The sequence below is a fragment of the Ranitomeya variabilis genome, chromosome 5, assembly GCF_051348905.1.
Source record: "Ranitomeya variabilis isolate aRanVar5 chromosome 5, aRanVar5.hap1, whole genome shotgun sequence".
NCBI lineage: Eukaryota > Metazoa > Chordata > Amphibia > Anura > Dendrobatidae > Ranitomeya > Ranitomeya variabilis.
In genome coordinates this window covers 289966735-289981759 of record NC_135236.1, presented here as the reverse complement: position 1 = coordinate 289981759, position 15025 = coordinate 289966735, and the positions used below count along the sequence as shown (strand labels likewise).

Below are 15025 nucleotides of genomic sequence, written 5' to 3'. Positions count from 1 at the left end.
AGTGTTCTTCTCATAGCCTGGGAGAAGTAATTTACATAAAGTGATAAAAGATGATTTCTCAACAACAAGGCATCTGACATAAGACATACAGGTAGGACTTTTTCAGTAGTCTATAACCTATATGCCCATACTGTATTAATAGTGGTGTCCGATTTTTTTTTTTTTCTCGCACTTATAGACTTGCTTTGGCAAGACTCGGGGGGGATATACGCGTACAATCGCATCATGCTGTGATTTTCACTCGCAAGCTGAATACGCCCGAGAATAAAAGCAGTGATGTGAGCTGCCCTATAGATTAACCCTGGTCCGAGTGCTATTGGATGTTTTCTCACATAGCACTCATTTGTATTCAGTGCAAAGTATGACCTCGGCCTTTAACCCCTTCCCGACCCATGACGCCTATGCGGCGTCATGGAATGATCGCGTCCCTGCAGATCGGGTGAAGGGGTTAACTCCTATTTTACCCGATCTGCAGGGAGAGGGGGAGTGGTACTTCAGCCCAGGGGGGGTGGCTTCACCCCCCCGTGGCTACGATCGCTCTGATTGGCTGTTGAAAGTGAAACTGCCAATCAGAGCGATTTGTAATATTTCACCTAAAAAACTGGTGAAATATTACAATCCAGCCATGGCCGATGCTGCAATACCATCGGCCATGGCTGGAAAACCTGAAGTGACTCCCCCCACCCCACCGATCTCCCCCCCAGTGCTCCGTTATGGGGTCCGGTCCCCTCCGCCCTGTGCTCCGCTCCCCCGTCCTCCTGCCCGCTCCCCCCTGCTCCTATGTCACCCCCCGGTGCTACGATGCCCCCCCCGTGCCCCGATCTCCCCCCCCCCTTATACTTACCTAGGCTCCCGGTGTCGGTCCGTCTCCTCGCTGGGCGCCGCCATCTTCCAAAATGGCGGGCGCATGCTCAGTGCGCCCGCCGAATCAGCCGGCTGGCTGATTCATTACAGGTACATTTTGATCGCTGTGGTAGGTTCTAACACAGCGATCAAAATAAAAAAATAATAAATAACCCCCCCCCCCCCTTTATCACCCCCATAGGTAGGGACAATAATAAAATAAAGAAAATATTTTTTTTTCTTTTTCCACTAGGGTTAGGGTTAGAACTAGGGTTAGAACTAGGGGTAGGGTTAGGGGTAGGGTTAGGGTTACGGGTAGGGTTATGGCATGTGCACACAGAGCGGATCGGCAGCGGATCGGCCGCGGATCCGCAGCGGATCGGCCGCAGATTGGCAGCGGATTGGCCGCGGAACCGCAGCGGATTGGCAGCGGATTGGCCGCGGATTGGCAGCGGATTGGCCACGGATCCGCAGCGGATTGGCCGCTGCGAATTCGAAGCAGTTTTCCATCAGGTTTACAGTACCATGTACACCTAAGGAAAACCAAATCCGCTGTGCCCATGGTGCGGAAAATTCCGTGCAGAAACGCTGCATTGTATTTTCCGCAGCATGTCAATTCTTTGTGCGGATTCCGCAGCGCTTTACACCTGTTCCTCAATAGGAATCCGCAGGTGAAATCCGCACAAAAAAACACTGGAAATCTGCTGTAAATCCGCAGGTAAAACGCAGTGCCTTTTACCTGCAGATTTTTCAAAAATCGTGCGGAAAGATATCACACGAATCCGCAACGTGGGCACATAGCCTTAGGGTTAGGGTTGGAATTAGGGCTAGGGTTTGAAATAGGGTTAAGATCAGGCTTGTGGTTAGGGTTACGGATAGGGTTAGGGGTGTGTTGGGGTTACAGTTGTGGTTAGGGTTGGGATTAGGGTTACGGTTGGGATTAGGGTTAGGATTAGGGTTGGAATTAGGGTTACGGGTGTGTTGCGGTTAGGGTTGTGGTTAGGGGTGTGTTGGGGTTAGGGTTGTGATTAGGGTTATGGCTACAGTTGGGATTAGGATTAGGGGTGTGTTGGGGTTAGTGTTGAAGTTAGAATTGAGGGGTTTCCACTGTTTAGGCACATCAGGGGTCTCCAAACGCAACATGGCGCCACCATTGATGCCAGCCAATCTTGCGTTCAAAAAGTCAAATGGTGCTCCCGCCCTTCCAAGCCCCGACGTGCGCCCAAACAGTGGTTTACCCCCACATTTGGGGTACCAGCGTACTCAGGACAAACTGGGCAACAACTGTTGGGGTCCAATTTCTCCTGTTACCCTTGCAAAAATAAAAAATTACTTGCTAAAACATAATTTTTGAGGAAAGAACAATTATTTTTTATTTTCACGGCTCTGCGTTATAAACTTCTGTGAAGCACTTGGGGGTTGAAAGTGCTCACCACACATCTAGATAAGTTCCTTCAGGGGTCTAGTTTCCAAAATAGGGTCACTTGTGGGGTGTTTCTACTGTTTAGGCACATCAGGGGCTCTGCAAATGCAATGTGACGCCCGCAGACCATTCCATCAAAGTCTGCATTTCAAATGTCACTACTTCCCTTCCGAGCCCTGACGTGTGCCCAAACAGTGGTTTACCCCCACATATGGGGTATCAGCGTATTCACAACAAACTGGGCAACAAATATTGGGGTCCAAATTCTCCTGTTACCCTTGTAAAAATAAAAAATTGCTTGCTAAAACATCTTTTTTGAGGAAAGAAAAATGATTTTTTATTTTCACGGCTCTGCGTTGTAAACTTCTGTGAAGCACTTGGGGGTGCAAAGTGCTCACCACACATCTAGATAAGTTCCTTGGGGGGTCTAGTTTCCAAAATGGGGTCACTTGTGGGGGGTTTCTACTGTTTAGGCATATCAGGGGCTCTGCAAACGTAACATGATGCCCGCAGACCATTCCATCAAAGTCTGCATTCCAAAACGTCACTACTTCCCTTCCGAGCCCCGGCATGTGCCCAAACAGTGGTTTACCCCCACATATGGGGTATCAGCGTACTCAGGAGAAACTGGACAACAACTTTTGGGGTCCAATTTCTCCTGTTACTCTTGCAAAAATAAAAAATTCTGGGCTTAAAAAAATATTTTTGAGGAAAGGAAACACATTTATTATTTTCACGGCTCTGTGTTATAAACTTCTGTGAAGCACTTGGGGGTGCAAAGTGCTCACCACACATCTAGATAAGTTCCCTTGGGGGTCTAGTTTCCAAAATGGAGTCACTTGTGGGGAGTTCCTACTGTTTAGGCACATCAGGGACTCTGCAAACGCAACCTGATGCCCGCAGAGCATTCCATCAAAGTCTGCATTTCAAAACGTCACTACTTTCCTTCCGAACCCCGACGTGTGCCAAAACAGTGGTTTACCCCCACATATGGGGTATCAGCGTACTCAGGAGAAACTGGACAACAACTTTTGGGGTCCAATTTCTCCTGTTACCCTTGGGAAAATAAAAAATTGTGGGCTAAAAATTATTTTTGAGAAAAGAAAAATTATTTTTTATTTTCATGGCTCTGCGTTATAAACTTCTGTGAAGCACTTGGGGGTTCAAAGTGCTCACCACACATCTAGATTAGTTCCTTGGGAGGTCTAGTTTCCAAAATGGGGTCACTTGTGCGGGAGCTCCAATGTTTAGGCACACAGGGGCTCTCCAAACGCGACATGGTGTCCGCTAACGATTGGAGCTAATTTTCCATTCAAAAAGCCAAATGGCGTGCCTTCCCTTCCGAGCCCTGCCGTGCGCCCAAACAGTGGTTTACCCCCACATATGGGGTATCATCGTACTCAGGACAAACTGGACAACAACATTTGGGGTCCAATTTCTCCTATTACCCTTGGGAAAATAAAAAATTCTGGGCTAAAAATCATTTTTGAGGAAAGAAAAATTATTTTTTTATTTTCACGGCTCTGCGTTATAAACTTCTGTGAAGCACCTGGGGGTTATAAGTGCTCACTATGCATCTAGATAAGTTCCTTGGGGGGTCTAGTTTCCAAAATGGGGTCACTTGTAGGGGAGCTCCAATGTTTAGGCACACAGGGGCTCTCCAAACGCGACATGGTGTCCGCTAACGATTGGAGCTAATTTTTCATTCAAAAAGTCAAATGGCGCTCCTTCCCTTCCGAGCCTTACCATGTGCCCAAACAGTGGTTTACCCCCACATGTGAGGTATTGGTGTACTCAGGAGAAATTGCCCAACAAAATTTAGGATCCATTTTATCCTGTTGCCCATGTGAAAATGAAAAAATTGAGGCTAAAATAATTTTTTTGTGAAAAAAAAGTACTTTTTCATTTTTACGGATCAATTTGTGAAGCACCTGGGGGTTTAAAGTGCTCACTATGCTTCTAGATAAGTTCCTTGGGGGGTCTAGTTTCCAAAATGGGGTCACTTGTGGGGGAGCTCCAATGTTTAGGCACACGGGGGCTCTCCAAACGCGACATGGTGTCCGCTAAAGATTGGAGCCAATTTTTCATTGAAAAAGTCAAATGGCGCTCCTTCCCTTCCGAGCCCTGCCGTGCGCCCAAACAGTGGTTTACCCCCACATATGAGGTATCGGCGTACTCAGGACAAATTGGACAACAACGTCCGTGGTCCAGTTTCTCCTTTTACCCTTGGGAAAATAATAAAATTGTTGCTAAAAGATCATTTTTGTGACTAAAAAGTTAAATGTTCATTTTTTACTTCCATGTTGCTTCTGCTGCTGTGAAACACCTGAAGGGTTAATAAACTTCTTGAATGTGGTTTTGAGCACCTTGAGGGGTGCAGTTTTTAGAATGGTGTCACTTTTGGGTATTTTCAGCCATATAGAACCCTCAAACTGACTTCAAATGTGAGGTGGTCCCTAAAAAAATGGTTTTGTAAATTTTGTTGTAAAAATGAGAAATCACTGGTCAAATTTTAACCCTTATAACTTCCTAGCAAAAAAAAAATTTGTTTCCAAAATTGTGCTGATGTAAAGTAGACATGTGGGAAATGTTTTTATTAACTATTTTGTGTCACATAACTCTCTGGTTTAACAGAATAAAAATTCAAAATGTGAAAATTGCGAAATTTTCAAAATTTTTGCCAAATTTCCGCTTTTTTTCACAAATAAACTCAGAAATTATCGACCTAAATTTACCACTAACATGAAGCCCAATATGTCACGAAAAAACAATCTCAGAATCGCTAGGATCCGTTGAAGCGTTCCTGAGTTATTACCTCATAAAGGGACACTGGTCAGAATTGCAAAAAACGGCAAGGTCATGAAGGGGTTAACAATGAACCAAAACGGAAGGTCTTCCTAGTTTGATGGCAGTCTATTGGTAAAAGCAACAGAAAAATCAAGTAGACACATAGCACAAATAACAGCGATCTTAAGATTAAATGGATTCAAGAGATCTTTTAACAACTCAATTTTCCTCCACAACCTGTTCATATACTTGCATATACGAGTAGTCATATATTTGTATATAGGCAGTTTCTTATTGCTGAAGTCATTGAATAGAGCCCTAATAATTATCAGTTTTGCTGTAGACTTTATAAACTATTGTTTCTTGTAGATTCTTCTGACCGAATATCTGGATATGAAGAACACCAAGACATCTTCTGAACCATCTGCCCAGCTAAGCTATGCCAGCACTGGACGAGAATTTGCAGCTTTTTTTGCAAAGAAGAAGCCTCAAAGGCCTAAAAATTCTCTTTTTAAGTACGTAATAGTTTAGTTTTCTTATTATTTGTGTCATACTGAAAGGGTTCTAGACAAGGTATAAGAAATATTGTTGTTCATTTAGAGTTTTCTGTATTGCATTAAAACAGCTGCTAGAATCTGCTGTCAGTCACTATGCACTGGTCGGTGACTGAAGCTGCGCCAGCCCACCTCTATGACTGAAAGCCCGAACTTGCCACGAGGAATAAAGTTAATTTCTTCCTAGCAGCAGGGCTTTCAGTGCGGACATCGGGTAGCTACAGAACGCTATTAACTTGCAGATTAACCCCATATCAGCAGGTTAATAGGTTTTTTTTTTTTTTTACATGATAGGTTTCCTTTAAGAAGTGATGGTCTTTATTATTATTATTATTATTATTATTATTATTATTATAATAATATGCGTACTGTGTTACCAGTATTTATATGACTGAAAAGTATGCTCGATACATTGTGTTCCGTATTTCATTTCTACTAATGAGGTTGTCCATGCTATTGATATTGATGAGCTAATTTCTACAATAGGATAGCACCTGACCTGCAGTTATCGCTAGTGGCCACTAAATAAATGGAGCTTTGCTGTTTGACTCTGTTGACTGATTAACGGGACTCTGTCGGTACAGAATGACTATTCAGACCAAGTACAGGCGCTTGATGCTCCATGGCGGGGAAATCATTTATGTACACCGCCCTCTTGCTTGTTTTCCCTCTACAGGTCCTTCTCAAAAAATTAGCATATAGTGTTAAATTTCATTATTTACCATAATGTAATGATTACAATTAAACTTTCATTTATTATAGATTCATTATCCACCAACTGAAATTTGTCAGGTCTTTTATTGTTTTAATACTGATGATTTTGGCATACAACTCCTGATAACCCAAAAAACCTGTCTCAATAAATTAGCATATCAAGAAAAGGTCCTCTAAACAACCTATTACCCTAATCTTCTGAATCAACTAATTAACTCTAAACACATGCAAAAGATACCTGAGGCTTTTAAAAACTCCCTGCCTGGTTCATTACTCAAAACCCCCATCATGGGTAAGACTAGCGACCTGACAGATGTCAAGAAGGCCATCATTGACACCCTCAAGCAAGAGGGTAAGACCCAAAAAGAAATTTCTCAACAAATAGGCTGTTCCCAGAGTGCTGTATCAAGGCACCTCAATGGTAAGTCTGTTGGAAGGAAACAATGTGGCAGAAAACGCTGTACAACGAGAAGAGGTGACCGGACCCTGAGGAAGATTGTGGAGAAGGACCGATTCCAGACCTTGGGGAACCTGAGGAAGCAGTGGACTGAGTCTGGTGTGGAAACATCCAGAGCCACCGTGCACAGGCGTGTGCAGGAAATGGGCTACAGGTGCCGCATTCCCCAGGTAAAGCCACTTTTGAACCATAAACAGCGGCACTGGACTGTTGCTAAGTGGTCCCAAGTACTTTTTTCTGATGAAAGCAAATTTTGCATGTCATTCGGAAATCAAGGTGCCAGAGTCTGGAGGAAGACTGGGGAGAAGGAAATGCCAAAATGCCTGAAGTCCAGTGTCAAGTACCCACAGTCAGTGATGGTGTGGGGTGCCATGTCAGCTGCTGGTGTTGGTCCACTGTGTTTCATCAAGGGCAGGGTCAATGCAGCTAGCTATCAGGAGATTTTGGAGCACTTCATGCTTCCATAGGCTGAAATGCTTTATGGAGATGAAGATTTCATTTTTCAGCACGACCTGGCACCTGCTCACAGTGCCAAAACCACTGGTAAATGGTTTACTGACCATGGTATTACTGTGCTCAATTGGCCTGCCAACTCTCCTGACCTGAACCCCATAGAGAATCTGTGGGATATTGTGAAGAGAAAGTTGAGAGACGCAAGACCCAACACTCTGGATGAGCTTAAGGCCGCTATTGAAGCATCCTGGGCCTCCATAACATCTCAGCAGTGTCACAGGCTGATTGCCTCCATGCCACGCCGCATTGAAGCAGTCATTTCTGCCAAAGGATTCCCGACCAAGTATTGAGTGCATAACTGAACATTATTATTTGATGGTTTTTTTGTTTGTTATTAAAAAACACTTTTATTTGATTGGACGGGTGAAATATGCTAATTTATTGAGACAGGTTTTTTGGGTTATCAGGAGTTGTATGCCAAAATCATCAGTATTAAAACAATAAAAGACCTGACAAATTTCAGTTGGTGGATAATGAATCTATAATATATGAAAGTTTAATTGTAATCATTACATTATGGTAAATAATGAAATTTAACACTATATGCTAATTTTTTGAGAAGGACCTGTAGAGGGAAAACAAGCAAGAGGGCGGTGAATTTCCTGAATTTTTGAAGCGGGTTCTCCCCTATGAAAAACCAATGGTTTTTGAACTTCTTGGGGTTTTTGGAGTTTATGCTGAAAACACTGCATGGACCCACACCCTTAGTTTAAAAGTGTGGGTTTAAAGTAATTACATTTTTGCGACTTATTTGTTTAGCTTTATTGTTTGCTCTCTTCTAAGGTTTGAGTCCTCCTCACACGCAATAAGTATGAGCGCCTATCTGCGAGAACAAAGGAGAGAATTGTACAGCAAAAGCGGGGAGCTTCAAGGTACACTTTGCATCTTCTATACTTCTTTGTTATGAAAGATGCTCACAATTTGAATGTGGCCCCCAAGCTACGTTTTGGCCCCCAGTATTAAACTTATTTATATTGTGTCTGGGATTTTTTCTTTATAATTTTTTCATTTGATAGGTATGATATTTTTCAGGTAGATCAAGAACTAGTTTCCTTAGTGAAATACTTGAAGAAGTGCTAACTCTTGAATTCCCTTCCTTGTTTTCAGAACACTCGCTGGTCAGCATCTTTCTTTTTCTAGAACACGGCAGAGTCAGGATGGTGCCTTTCTATTAATGCAATCACTTTATCCAGGCTTTATAAGGCCACTTATTTCTTCTCCCCCCCCTCCTCCCACCCCCAATGCCTTGGATTAGCCGCAGTCTCTCTACAAAGACCATCCAATCAAGGAGGGTTTATTAAAACCAGGAGCTTTATGACTGAGAATTAATTAGTAGAGTATTTTCATGCAAAACATCCAATTTTTTGATTAGCAACAGAGCAGGGCTGCAATTAACACTCTGGGAAGCTTATATTTCCAGCTTTTTGATTCTCCGGAAATAAGATTATCAAACAGGGGTCAGGCACTTGACAGCGGAGAGTTTCAACGTGTAAGAAAATAATTTGTTTCTTGATTTTGTTGGTTAGATTTCATTAAGACTTCAGTCTGGGGGAGAGGTGGGGGGTGAGAAGAGCCAGTAACAATAAAGAATGGATAACGGATCTGACAATTCAGACGTCACATATTTTCTCGTAAAAATCCTTGTCTTGGCTCTGCGTAACTCATTTTATGCCATTTTCATATTCATGAACATACCTTGTGCATAGAATGTAAACTCCCCTCACGCCGTTATGTGCCATTTTACTTGACCTATTCACAGTCGAGACCAAAAGAGCACACAAGGCAATTTACTATGCCATTGATTGTAATTCAGTACATTTCTCCAGAGAAATTTTGAAGGTCTGTTATTAAAATATTATGGAGGTGGTTTGGGGAATTTCTATATCAGTATATTCTCTAATGAAATAATAAATTGGCTTCATAGAGGTGAGTCATTAGCTTGTGGCCTCTATCAGTGAATGACATCAATATTTCCTGAAAAATCTCTAAAAAATTTAAATATATAAAGCATAGTATATGAAATAAATATTATATGGATGTATAGGTAATATGGGTGTGTGTGTGTGTATGTATATATATATATATATATATATATATATATATATATATATATATATATATATTTACAGTATATACATTTCTCAACATTGAAATTGCAACACCAAGAAGGAATAGTTGTGGAATTATGGAAAACAGAGGATTGATAGTCATGTTAATGATATGCATGTAATGATAAAGGGGAAACGTCATTTTGAAAACATCTTGATTTGAATAAACCCTCTCAATAACATTTTTAGTATCATTAGACACTTTGGAGAAATGGCCAGTTTACAGACACATGTTTCAGGGTGTTTGCACCTCATCAGTGCAAAGCGGAAGTACTGGTTTCGAAGGGAGAGAGTCTTCTGATGTCGTGTGAGGGTTAAAGTTTGGCCTTGTGTAAAGTACCAAGTCAGCGTAAGGAGACCTTTAGGCCATGCAGTGCTCCTCAGTGAATTTTATATATGCAATTCATTGCTTCAGAGCGGAAGAGAACATGAACGCTAGTGCCAACACTTGGAAGTAACAATTCTAAAAGTCATTGTCAACCCTTAAAAAAGTCAGATTAGCTAAGTTAACAAATATTTCATTTTGTTGTATTCCTCTTTTTTATTCCATATAAACCTTTTGAGCTCTTTGCCAGTAATTATTAATTTATCCTTATGGATCCATGGGCAAATGTTGCTTGCCTGATGCTGTAGCTTGATGCTGTAGAAATGCTTCTCTGACATCCTTATGTTTCCATATTTATAATAAAAATCTTATGTAATAAAACCACATTTGCTGTAATGGAATAAAGCAAGAAATATCGATGCTAGGATTCTGATTTGTTTTGGCCACATGTTCATGTTGGCAGGGCCATGCATCCAGAATGTTATTTCTGTCAGACACATGACATTTCATGTGGGATCACTTGAGCTGGGTTGAATGGATAGTCCATATGTTACATGCAGAGGGGAAATGACTCCGTTTATTCTCTTTCATAAATTCTTTCTAAATACTGTTTATGCAGGCTGAACATTCATGATTATACAATGTTAAAGGCTTTGTTCAGACTGCATTCGAAAGCACGACACGAACAATGCCAGTCATCCAATGAATAGAGTACTGTTGGTTTGGATACTTTATTTTTCATTCTCCTCTCATCTTCATTAAGATTTGTATAAAACATCAGTATTTTTCCATTGCAAAACTTATAAAGAAATGTATTTTTCTTCTATTTCTTTTCTCAATTTCCAAATATCCGTAAAGCTATAGGTATCAGTATCAAGATCCTTTACCGACATATTTTATGCTAATCTGGTTTTTTATTTATTTTATATTGATTGTTAAACCCCCCCCAAAAAAAATACAGTAGCTAAAAAGGCTTTTCCCATTTTGTGATACGTCTGTAGTCACTGTATTTGACTGCAGACTTCTTAATCTATACAGCACTGTCAGTATTCTCAGGCGTTGAGGCCAAGAGCGAGGTCATGTGACTGCAAGTATTTGATCTACATACTGCTGGCCACATTCCCACTAGACATGCATGTAGGTAATTGCGTGGTCACATGACCTCCCGCACTCGCCAAAGACACCGGTGAATCCTGACCATGTGCGTGACACATACTGTAAGGATTCAGAAGTCTGCAGCCACATAGTGATTGCCGACTTTTGTCACAAGACTGGACAATTCCTTTAACTCTTAAATGTCACCTGTTTGTGTATCAGGAAGTCAATCCTCACCCTTGTGCTGTTGGGGAAAAAAAAAAAAAAAAAAAAAAAAAAGTATATATATATATATATATATATATATATATATATATATATATATATATATATATATATATATATATATATATATATATATATATATATATACACACATACAGTACAGACCAAAAGTTTGGACACACCTTTTCATTTAAAGATTTTTATGTATTTTCATGACTATGAAAATTGTAAATTCACACTGAAGGCATCAAAACTATGAATTTAACACATTTGGAATTATATACTTAGCAAAAAAGTGTGACATCTGAAAATATGTCTTATATTCTAGGTTCTTCAAAGTAGCCACCTTTTGCTTGGATGACTGCTTTGCACACTCTTGGCATTCTCTTGATGAGCTTCAAGAGGTTGTCACCGGGAATGGTTTTCATTTCACAGGTGTGCCCTGTCAGGTTTAATAAGTGGAATTTCTTGCCTTATAAATGGGGTTGGGACCATCAGTTGTGTTGTGCAGAACTCTGGTGGATACACAGCTGATAGTCCTACTGAATAGACTGTTAGAATTTGTATTATGGCAAGAAAAAAGCAGCTAAGTAAAGAAAAACAAGTGGCCATCATTACTTTAAGAAATGAAGGTCAGTCAGTCCGAAAAATTGGGAAAACTTTGAAAGTGTCCCCAAGTGCAGTTGCAAAAACCATCTAGCGCTCCAAAGGAACTGGCTCACATGAGGACCGCCCAGGAAAGGAAGACCAAGAGTCACCTCTGCTTCTGAGGATAAGTTTATCCGAGTCACCAGCCTCAGAAGTCACAGGTTAACAGCAGCTCAGATTAGAGACCAGGTCAATGCCACACAGAATTCTTGCAGCAGACACATCTCTACAACAACTGTTAAGAGGAGCAGGCCTTCATGGTAAAATAGCTGCTAGGAAACCACAGCTAAGGACAGGTAACAAGCAGAAAAGATTTGTTTGGGCTAAAGAACACAAGGAATGGACATTAGACCAGTGGAAATCTGTGCTTTGGTCTGATGAGTCCAAATTTGAGATCTTTGGTTCCAACCACCGTGTCTTTGTGCGACGCAGAAAAGGTGAACGGATGGACTCTACATGCCTGGTTCCCACCGTGAAGCATGGAGGAGGAGTTGTGATGGTGTGGGGGTGCTTTGCTGGTGACACTGTTGGGGATTTATTCAAAATTGAAGGCCTACTGAACCAGCATGGCTACCACAGCATCTTGCAGCGGCATGCTATTACATCCGGTTTGCGTTTAGTTGGACCATCATTTATTTTTCAACAGGACAATGACCCCAAACACACCTCCAGGCTGTGTAAGGGCTATTTGACCAAGAACGAGAGTGATGGGGTGCTATGCCTGATGGCCTGGCCTCCACAGTCACCACACCTGAACCCAATCGAGATGGTTTTGGGGTGAGCTGGACCGCAGAGTAAAGGCAAAAGGGCCATCAAGTGCTAAGCATCTCTGGGAACTCCTTTAAGATTGTTGGAAGACCATTCCCGGTGACTACCTCTTGAAGCTCATCAAGAGCATGCCAAGAGTGTGCAAAGCAGTCATCAAAGCAAAAGTTGGCTACTTTGAAGAACCTAGAATATAAGACATAATTTCAGTTGTTTCACACTTTTTTGTTAAGTATATAATTCCACATGTGTTAATTCATAGTTTTGATGCCTTCAGTGTGAATATACAATTTTCATAGTCACGAAAATCTTTAAATGAGAAGGTGTGTCCAAACTTTTGGTCTGTACTGTATACTGCTCAAAAAAATAAAGGGAACACTAAAATACCACATCCTAGATATCACTGAATGAAATATTTCAGTTGCGAATCTTTATTCATTACATAGTGGAATGTCTTGAGAACAATAAAACATTATAATCTAAATGGATAATTTTTATGAATATCCCATGAAGGTCAGGATTTGGAATGATACTCAAAATCAAAGTGGAAAATCAAATTACAGGCTGATCCAACTTCAGTGGAAATGCCGCAAGACAAGGAAATGATGTTCAGTTGTGTGTGTGTTGCCTCCATGTGCCTGTATGATCTCCCTACAACGCCTGGGCATTCTCCTGATGAGGCAGCAGATGGTCTTCTGAAGGATCTCCTCCCAGACCTGGACTAAAGACCCTGTTACGTCTGTCACATGTGCTCAGTGTGAACCTGCTTTCATCTGTGAAGAGCACAGGGCGCCAATGGCGAATTTGCCAATCCTGGTGTTCTGTGGCAAATGCCAAGCATCCTATATGGTGTTGGGTTGTGAGCACAACCCCATCTGTGGACGTCAGGCACTCAGACTATCCTCATGGAGTCGGTTTCTAACCGTTTGTGCAGGCACATGCACATTTGTGGCCTGCTGGAGGTCATTTTGCAGGGCTCTGGCAGTGCTCCTCCTGTTCTTTCTTGCACAAAAGCTGAGGTAGCGGTCTTGCTGCTGGGTTGTTGCCTTCTTATGACCCCCTCCACGTCTCCTGGTGTACTGGCCTGTCTCCTGGTAGCTCTTCCAGCCTCTGGACATTACGCTGACAGACACAACAAACCTTCTTGCCACAGCTCGCATTGATATGCCATCCTGGATGAGCTGCACTACCTGAGCCACTTGTGTGGGTTTTAGAGTCCGTCTCATGCTACCACGAGTGTGAAAGCACAATCAGCATTCAAAAGTGACCAAAACATCAGCCAGAAAGCATTGGTACTGAGATGTGGTCTGTGGTCCCCACCTGCAGAACCACTCCTTTATTGAGTGTGTCTTGATAATTGGCAATAATTTCCATCTGTTGTCTATTCCATTTGCACAACAGCATGTGAAATTGATTGTCAAACAGTGTTGCTTCCTAAGTGGACAGTTTGATTTCACAGAAGTTTGATTTACTTGGAGTTAGATTCTGTTGTTTGAGTGTTCCCTTTATTTTTTTGAGCAGTGTGTGTATATAATATGAGAGAGAGAGACACTGTGAACCCTCGCGGGCAGGGTGCTCTTTCCTCCTGTACCAGTCGGTGACGTGTATTGTTCAAGATTATTGTACTTTTTGATTTTTTTTATGTATACCACATACTGTATATATCCAACATTCTTTATTGAAAAGTGCCGTTATCCATGATATACACAAATATTTCTAGATAGATAGCGCTTTTAATGTGGTCTTTTTTCAATCTTGTTGACTAATTGGGATATTTTTTAAAATGAATTCTTAAGAACTGCTGTTGGGAGAATAGCACAGAGATATAGTTAAATTGAGGTTTTTTCCTTGAAGCTCCAGCAAGAGATTCCATGCTGTGTCTGTCATTGATGTACTCATGTATCTTGTTAACTTTCTGCAGCTACTGTTGAATGGTTGGGATTTCAATTCCCTTGGGGGGAGGGAGTAGGAGGACTTTCTCATGTAAGGCCACCACTATACAGTTATTTTTTGTTACAATACTGATTGATTTTAACTATTGAGTCTCTATTTATCATCCAGAAATATGGTGACGCAAAAACTGTATAAAAAAGTCTATTTTTTTCAGTAGTAGTAATTTATTATTGTACTGACCCAAGGAATAAAGATTGATTGATTGATTTATTCAGTCGCCATGACAGCACCACGAAAGAGGGGATCCGCCCTTCAGGGACAGGAAACCTAGACATAAAAGGGCGGCACCTCTCTCCCGCATCAGTTGGTTTCCTGTCCCTGACAGGCGAACCTCTTCAGGCAGGCCTTATGAAGAAGGTCGAAGAAAAGAAGACTACCCAGTCCTGGCAGGCCGATTCAGGTAGCGGGGGCCCCCTACCTTGGACTGTCCAGGACGCCGGAAGCACTACACTGCAGGGGAACTGCTCGTGTCAGGTGTCAGCAGAGAGAAACAGCCTTCAGAGGGGCTTGCTTCTTAGTGACCCGTCGCCGCAGGTACCTGGTAAGTATATGGTGCCTGCTTCTGGGGCCGTGCCTGGCGGGGCCTTCCAGGGCTGGTCGCGTCCTGGTAGTTTG

General features: G+C 41.9%; 1 protein-coding gene across 2 annotated transcripts in view; it reads left to right on the top strand.

The window, feature by feature from the left end:
* The window catches only part of EXOC4 (exocyst complex component 4), a 605068-nt gene that overhangs the window by 140109 nt on the left and 449934 nt on the right, over positions 1-15025 (top strand). For both annotated transcript variants that reach the window (XR_013215715.1, XM_077264444.1), the window contains exons 8-9: positions 5423-5568; positions 8075-8163. Coding sequence is in view for 1 of the 2 variants with exons in the window: in XM_077264444.1 (XP_077120559.1) it covers positions 5423-5568; positions 8075-8163 (235 nt within the window). In the remaining variant the exon portion in view is untranslated. The remainder of the gene's footprint in view (positions 1-5422; positions 5569-8074; positions 8164-15025) is intronic.